Consider the following 8,776-nt stretch of genomic DNA (forward strand, 5'->3'; position numbering starts at 1 on the left):
AGAATCTTCAAATGCCAATTCATTAGTGATTAACACAAATAATGCAACAAAAGAAAAAAAGTGATGAAAGCTAAAAAATTAAACAAATAGGGTCGAACCAAACTTCAAATGTTGAAGATGAAGAAACATATGATGATAACAAACTCCTCAACAAGCTTTACAAGCATTGTCATACCACAATAACAAATCATTGAAGAAACAACAAAAAAAGATTTTGTAATGAAGCTCTTTTTTACATCACATAATAAAGATCAATAATATGAAATGGATTAATATGCTTTTATCAACTATTTTTATACAATATTACTCCAAAATTGTTGTAGTAGTAGTAGTAGTAGTTGTTGTTGTTGTTGTTGTTTTTTTTTTTTTTTTTTTTGCTCATTACTTGAATAGAATAATTATAATAGATATATGTGTGTAATTTATAATTGTTGCTTCTTATGATAAACTCATTACTAACAAATTTTTATAAAAAATACGCTATGATATATGTATAACATTCTCTAATATATATATATATATATTACATAAAACATTACAATATTATCCATGTATTGCACGGGCAACTTACTAGTAATAGTAATGTTAGAAACACAATATTTTTTACATTTTTTTTTTAATTTTTATAATTGCTGACATAACTTGTTGTGATTAAAGTAACGACTCATTCACCTAGGTCCATCAATGGCATTATTTATTTATTTTTTCCAATTAGTCATAACAGGCTATATCAACACTTAAGTAGAATGTTATGTTTAAAAGTGTACATAAGTCAATTCAAGTCGAGTTTGGACTCAACCTAACACCCAACTTGACATAATTTGGTGGTGTTAGGGGGGGGGGGGGTGGTAGAAACCACCATCAATTGAACAGAAATGATGACTTAATTGTTTAGATGTCTACAATTGTGGTCGAATTTGATGGAAACCGGCTAAAGGCGATAGTAGTTGCAGCTCTGACAATGACATCATGGTCGGGGGCTAGTGGTGATAGGGAGAGGTAGAAATGATCTCGTGATCTTTTCCATATTTGGACAAAAGTCTCATAAAAAATCTCACTTTGGGCGTTTGCGTTGAAAGGATTAAGTCGAATCGAATTCCTAAGTAGGGAAAACCCTACTCAATTCACTAAAGGTCAGTTTCAGAACTTTGGACTTTTGTCGTTGACTACCTCTTGCCAACCGAACCATGGCTTTAAAAATTGGATAGGATCGACTAGTTCAATTGTGAACCAAACCCTAAGTCAATTTAGTAAAAATGGATGGTTCAACTAGAAATTGAACCCTTTTTCAATTCTTTGACTATTCCAAGCTTTAAAACCATGGTTAAAACCACTGAAATCCCAACTATTTGAATCAAATTGAGAGGGTGGGTTCGTTTTAGTAGATCTTTGGACAACCCTTATGTCCCTAAACTCATTGGGAAATAAAAAAAAATAAAAAAATAAAGAGAGAGCAAAATACAACCTAGTCCACTAAATCATTCTTACATCACCATTCTCAATAGGGATGACAATTTTGCCTCACTCTGCTTAACCCACCCTTCTCCGTTTCGCCTTATGCGGGTTTTCCCAACCCCACAAAGGTGGTGGGGCGGGAATGTGGTAAGATTTTAGTCCCGCACCACAGGGCAAGGCGAGGATGGGTTTAGACTTTTTAGATCAACCTCAACCCGCCCCTCCTTGTCCCTGTCCTGCCCCGCGTTGCTAAGGATTATAATTGTAAATTTTTCATACCCTAAAACCCTACTATTTAAACATATCAATATTAGCTTATTTTATTCTACCCAATGTGGTTCTTTGCCTTTATTTTGTTATGTGTTATACTATGAGATTTTTTTTTTTTTTTTTTTTTTTTGTGATTATCTTGTTAAACGCTTGGATATATTATTCAATTTTTTTTTCTTAAAAATTGATTTGATTTGATGGAATAAATTTAGTGGTAATTTCAAGTATATTTTTATTAATGAAATAGGTTCCATTAAAAAATTGTATTAGTTGTAGGGCAAATTAACAAAAAGTAGAGTTTTACGAGGTGAGGAGAGGCGAGGCTTCACGGGGCCCCAAAGGGCAGGGATGGAGTTAAAAAGTTTTTCTCATCATGCGGGGCGGGGCGGGACGGGGATAGAATAAGACAAAACCATGCAGGGTGGAGACAAATATCCTATCCTTCGGTCTCCTCCTACCCCATTGCCATCCAATTTCTTAACACAATATTTAGAATTCCAATTTGCAAATAGGCTTAAAAAGGTAATTTTGTATAGTGAAGTGTGGTACTACTGTACTAGTCCGGTATGATTATCTAGAACCGATGGATGCAATGCCTAGTAAAATAGGATTGTAACCCAAAGTCGAACCCCGTAAACATGGAATCTTTGAGTTAAAAAAAAAAAAAAAAGGAAAAAGAAAAAGAAAAAGAAAAAGAAAAAGAATCTTCCCAACTCATGGGAGAAGAACTATACAATGCCACTGTTGATGTTATTCACACGATTCAGAGTCCTTGTACAGTGCAGAGCTTAGAGAGAGATTTTAAAGACCACACCAACAAATAATAATGCTACCATCCCTTCAGCCAATCCCTTGTATTAGTGTGGTTCTTTTGCAGAGATGGGTATGTCACAAACTTAGACTTATGTATTTCTTTAATTTCTTCTTTATGGGTTTCTTCTGTTTCCAACCTTGTATATTTTCATGGGTTTTTTTTTTTTTTTTTTTCGTTTGGTTTTGTGCTCTTCTGGTTTCCCTCAATTAATTTGATTGATTTTGTTCGTGGGCTTGTTTTGTTTATCGTTTTTAGTTTATAGGCGTGGTTTTCATTGCTCTTTGCATTTTTCTTCTTTCTTTTTTCTTTTTGATACATTTTTGTACTTCAACAGTTTTTATTCTTCTAATTTTTCGGTTGATGGGGATAGTAATTTTTTTTCTACTTCCATTAGTTTTTGTTTTCATAATTTATTCTTTTTATGAAAGTACTGATTTTTATTATTTTTTATATGATCAATGAATGTTATTGTTCTGTGATAAAAACATGGTTTTGAATCCTGATTTCGCTGATTATGACAATAATATAGCTGGGATTGTTTGCTTTCAGTAATGGGAAATAATGCTGGCGTGAGAAACGATGGAACAGGCTGTTCTGGAGCTAAGAATTTGGAAGACAACCATGACCATTTAATAGACTCAACACAAGGTTATGGGATGGTGCCTATGCCCATTGTTCATTGTCCCCCCCATAACCACATAGCCTACCAGTCACCTTTCATTTTTAATCCAGAGGTCAGTTTTTCTCTCCAATTTTAATTTTCAGAAACATCTAGTCCTTATGCATTTTATTATATTAAAAAGTTGTGGAGAAAGAAATCTTTAAATAGCACATGTTTGTTTGATAATATCAATAGCAGTTATTTGAATTTGGAATTTTAGGGAATAAAAGAGGTATCTACTTTAATTCATTGAAAAGTGTGGTTCTTTATGTATATGGGAAGTGGGATATGTGGTTATACAGTGTTATGTGGAGTTTCTTTACACTTCTTTGACTATTTGACAATTATTAGTTTGATGGTTCATGTGAAGTTTCCTATGCATTTGCTGAGGGAAATTGGATGAAAAGATATAAGATCTTACATGCTGCAAAATTAGGATGAATTGTCAAGCTGTGAAACCTATTTGTAGATGCTTTGGACTAATCTAGTTGGTTTTGTTTTCTCAGGGAGTATGTTCCTTTCCTATTCGGTAGTTAATAAAAAAAGCAGGTTTTATGGTGCATATAACAAAACAAATAGGAGTGTATTTCAAAAATTATTATTTTAAAGACTACTATAAGAAGTTAAGAACATCTCTGGAGAGTAAGTACCCCTGTTTAACCATGCTAAAAGTGGATAGCTAGCAAATTTGAGTTATTGCTATACATATGAAAAAAAACGCTCATATGACCCTTTATACAATTTTGGTTTCCACAAGCATAGAGAGACACACTTGAGGACAGTCAAGAAATCTGGTTATAGTATACATTTAAAAGATTCATTCTTGTTTTGCATTCTTTTCTTCATATAAATTCAGTGCTTCATCCAAAATATAATACTCATTCTTATAGTTATAGATGCACTGACAGCCCATAAGATCTTTAATTCTTATGAAATTTGGTTTCCACACGCACAAACACTCACAGACACTTTAATATGGATATTGGCTTATATAATAGTTTTCTTATAGGTGCTTGTGACTCCCATGCCAACACTTCGTCAGTTTATACAGTCCCAAGTGCATGCATTGCCACAAAGCACAAATAGTAAAGCAGAACTCATTGGAAAATTGATTTTTGTCAAGATCACATGGAACTATGGTGGCAATTCAGTAGGTCTCGTGGGGTCATGGAGCAACTGGCAGACTATGTAAATTACTTTTCTTTTCCAAGTTCCTATTAGATTTTTATTTATCCTTCCACTTTATAATTTGACACGCTAAACTTTCTTTTGTTTCAAACCAGGGAGTTCTTGGAACATGCAGTAAAAAATGCAACAGTAACCATGGCGCTCCCAGTTGGAATCCATTACTACTGTTTTATTGTTGATGGAGTGTTGACATACGCTTCAAACTTGGATTGGATCTGTGATAATTATGGAGATCACTATAATATCTTATATTTGCTGGTAACTTTATGGTTCTTTATTTGAGTGTTATTTACAAAATGATACAATATTTCTTGTCATTAATAATATTAGTTGTGGTAGCACACAAACACACTCTCTTGTTATTGACAATGTTTTATCTTTCACTTATGTTACACATCTGTTATATCAATGAGAACAATGTTAATAGCATTTTAGGTAGCATATCCCGTATGATAAAATTAAATATCTAAATTGTTTGTCCCTCCTATTGCCTGAGGGATACAATTACTATGGATTCAGTATATTGTTCATATGTGATAGCATGTCTTTTCCTTTGAAAGTACTTCCAGCCAAATAAATAAATAAATAAAATAAGGCTGCATCATATAAGAGTCTCGGTCTCTATACTTCCTTTGTTTGAACACTCTGATGGAAGTACCAGTTCTCTTTCTGGTCCCTTATAATTACATGATATTGTCATGACAAGTTTTGATCCGGAACTTAGCTTATGTTTTATCTTCATTTGAACTCCCTCCTAAAACTCCTAGTCCTTTGTTTATCCATGAGGTAAAGATGAAAGGAAAATTGATGCTATTGCTACACAGTTAGCAAAAGGGGCACAAAAGCCTTTATCTTGATCATTTCCACTCTTATCCAGTCACCCTTTTAGTGCGATGGTATAATCAAATGTATATTGTTGATATCTTTTAAATTTTGTGCTTAGCTGTAATTCAAAAGTGTTGGGACTTAATTTACATCTGTTGATATTTTTCAGCTATTATTTCCATTCGGTGATTTTGCATAAGAAATTCTAATTTTCTCCCTCTAATGTTTCAGATTTTGAATGCCTTTCTGGAGTTGGATTCTTAGCTTGTTACAATGGATTTAAATCATTATTTAATCTAATTTGGTTTCACTTGTAGGAGGATGTCCTTCAAGCGCCTGCAAATGGTTTTGCAAATCTGTCTGATTTTGAATCTCCTCCTTCCCCACCTTCAAGTTATGACAACAAATTTTTTACTGACAAAGATTTTTATTATAGAACCAAAGAAGGTAACATTTGCGAGATTCAACCACCAGAACTACCGCCACAGCTAGAGGAAGTGATTTTGGATATGCCATCATGCTCCTTTGATGTTTACCATTCTCTGCCAAGGCCTCAATTTTCACAAGTAAATCATCTATACGGTCACAAAGAAAATGAAGATCAGTATGTGACAGTCAGCTCTACAGAGAGGTTTGCTGATAAATATATTACCACAATATTATACAAGCCCCGCCTTTAAAACCAAACCACCATGAACTTTTCTTATTTTTCCTTTATATATTTCAAGATTTAGATTTATTTAACATTAGTGACTTTGGTTAGGAAAAATTATTTGGTCCTCCAACTGTTGGACAAAGTTCAATTTAATCCTTCAATTATTAATGGTGTTAATTTAGTCCCTCAACTTGTAAAATCAAATCATTGTCATCCTTCTCTCCATTTTAATTTCAACAAAATTAATAGTTAAAATTTGTTTGATTTTGAATTTGTATAATTTCCATTTTAATTTCAATTAACCACATCCATTAATTTTATTATGATTTAAATGAAGATGAGATGTAAAGATGAAATTTAATTGATTTTGAAAGTTGAGGGATGAAATTAACACAATTAATACTTGGCTGACCATATTAAACTTTACCCCATGGTTATAAGACTAAATTAGTAATTTGGCCTAACTATTTTCATTGATTTAGTATCATTGATTTAGTGGGCTGAGAAAGGAGTTAAGTAAAGAAATAGGATCTTTTGTTATATAACATTGGTGTAATTGATATTCATTTTTGGACATAATTATATGCTTTCTAATTTCATTTGTGAGCTTCCTATTTGTGAGGAGACTTCCAAAAAAATTGTAATATGACTGCATTTGCGAGATTTCACTAGTGAGTATAACCCAAGTGTATGGTATCACTTTGAATCTGATGGCATTTGATGACATCCATTCATAGAAAGCATGGTTTGGTTTCATATGAGAGGCTTGTGACTTAATATAATGACTAAGAGTAGAGATATGTAGCCCTATTATGCCTTTTCTTTGGAAAAGGTTTAGCTCCAAACTAGTTTGGAAGTATCTTCCTATAGCCCATTATGTGGCAATTGAAAAAAGCATCTATATGTAGTTTTAATAATATGACTCTTTTACTGCATCACTTGATTTGTTTTAGTAATATACATGAATAATCTTATAAACTGCAACGTAATCAATTGGAGGAAATTCTTCCAAACCGGTATGGAGCTAACCTTAACCCCTTTTCTTTTGGTTGGGCGGTGGGGGAAACCCATGTTATATTGTTCAACTAAAATTTTCAATCAATGGCCTTCTTTGAAATGATTAGAATCTTAAGCCTATTCTATCTTAGTTTAAATTCTGCACAAATTTAATCAAGTTTATATGTTGCACACGCTTTAAAATATGAGCAATCAACGTTTATGAAGATTACCATTTCTTCTGTGCTTGCATTTTGGCCAAAAAAAGAAAAAAGAAAAAAAGAAAAAGAAGTGTATTTGAATTTCATTAGAATCCTTGACAACCAAGATCTAGTTATATTGTTATGCAATATACAAAGTGGGATAAATTAGGACTTGCAGATGCATCATCAATTTTGTAACTGGTGACAGTGAAAGCAGATTTTTGTCATCAATTAGAAGGATTTTCTCTCCTTTTTCACATGCTGCCTAAACCATCCTATTTGAATCAAATTTAATCATAAAGAAAGTTGTTAAAACTATCAATTGCAGTAAAGGGTAGACAAGTCAAGAAATCCTTTTGTGCTTGTTGCCCTGCTGTCATCAAAATTTGTGCTTAAGCAAGATCAAGTGGACATGTAACTAGTATGAAATGGTTATTACTGTCAAATAACTATAGTAATTTACTTGCTACGTTTCATCTAAAAAAAACTCAATACATATTCAAGCAATTGTTGAAGAACATATGCTTTGAGAATTGTTGGTTTCTAAAAAGATTGAGCATTCATGACATGTAACACTGCTGCTTGCATCAACAGTCCCAATCAAATCATCGAACAGGGACCTTAACCCATCCATTTGCAAAAGCAATGGCTAAGATTACAAAAGGTGTAGCCATTCCAAATATGATAATGTAAGGAAGAGGAGTCATCATGGGATTCTCCCCTTCCCTTTCTCCTGCTGTTTGCCAATACCTGCAATTAGCAAACCCCTTTCAATTATTGCCAATTTGAACCATTAGCAATGCCAATGACATGTTTTGTTGAAGATCAACTTGGTTGTATTATTAAAGCAAAGATTACAAATGGGTGGAAGGCTTACTGTTGTGGTTCTTCTTCTCTAGTTATGAATTTCTTCTTTCCTTCCTTTTTGATTTCTCCTTCCCCACCACCTATCAAAACCAAAATTTTAACCTCTCAAGTTATTATTTCAGTCTAAGTTTACTCAAGATTTGAACAAAAGAAAACAATAACAATGAAAATTGAGAAAATGCAGTTAAATATGGTGAAATAACAATAATAAGAGAATATCTCTTACCCAAGTTTGCACATATGTTGAACTGATGGACCCTTGTCTTTGGTAAAATGTAAGTGCAAGAGAAAGGGGATGATAATGATGGTTTAGGTGGGAGTAGAAACTGGGTGCTGAGAGAGGAAGAGAGTGTCATTTGGGCTGCCATTTTTTTCTTCTTGGAACTCCTGTATGCTTTTTTTGCTCATTTCTTGACCATCACATATATTAGTTCTGGATATGGATGTGGTGGGGACTGATATTTACAATAACCTTGTGTGACCAATATATGACCAACATGCCCCAAAGTGAATCTCTCTCTTCGGATATGTGGTGTAGATTTGCTGCTAGAGTGAATGGACAAAACTAGTCATTACATATCCTGTACTTTTAGTGTATCAGGTGTTCCAGTTAATTCAACTTGGAAAGTCTTTGATGATTGAATAAAAGATCTGAGCATCGATCTTCATCTACAACTAAAAACTAATTGATGTCTTAGTTTGATAATAAATAGCACAATCATCATAAGCGGATGTCATAGACTGAAACTATATAATGAAAAAAAATAAAATAAGGGATTATTTCATGTCATCTGGTTGAGTAATCAAGAAACTTGGAAGTCCTATTATGATTTTTCCACATG

At 33.1% G+C, this 8,776-nt stretch overlaps 2 protein-coding genes across 2 annotated transcripts; one reads left to right on the forward strand and one right to left on the reverse strand.

Annotated features, from left to right (window-relative positions):
• The first annotated feature begins 2,396 nt into the window (after positions 1-2,396).
• Positions 2,397-6,478, forward strand: LOC112016035 (SNF1-related protein kinase regulatory subunit beta-2). The gene is made up of 5 exons (XM_024048526.2): positions 2,397-2,608; positions 3,089-3,273; positions 4,210-4,388; positions 4,484-4,646; positions 5,531-6,478. Exons 1-5 carry the CDS (start codon positions 2,605-2,607, stop codon positions 5,891-5,893), a joined length of 894 nt encoding a protein of 297 aa, XP_023904294.1. The 5' UTR covers positions 2,397-2,604; the 3' UTR covers positions 5,894-6,478.
• Positions 6,479-7,538: 1,060 nt separating this feature from the next.
• On the reverse strand, positions 7,539-8,380 carry LOC112016034 (uncharacterized). The gene is made up of 3 exons (XM_024048525.2): positions 8,161-8,380; positions 7,945-8,014; positions 7,539-7,817 (listed from the first exon to the last, which is right to left on the reverse strand). Exons 1-3 carry the CDS (start codon positions 8,300-8,302, stop codon positions 7,673-7,675), a joined length of 357 nt encoding a protein of 118 aa, XP_023904293.1. The 5' UTR covers positions 8,303-8,380; the 3' UTR covers positions 7,539-7,672.
• Positions 8,381-8,776: the final 396 nt, after the last annotated feature.

Source organism: Quercus suber, unplaced genomic scaffold (assembly GCF_002906115.3).
Source record: "Quercus suber isolate HL8 unplaced genomic scaffold, Cork oak 2.0 scaffold_337, whole genome shotgun sequence".
NCBI lineage: Eukaryota > Viridiplantae > Streptophyta > Magnoliopsida > Fagales > Fagaceae > Quercus > Quercus suber.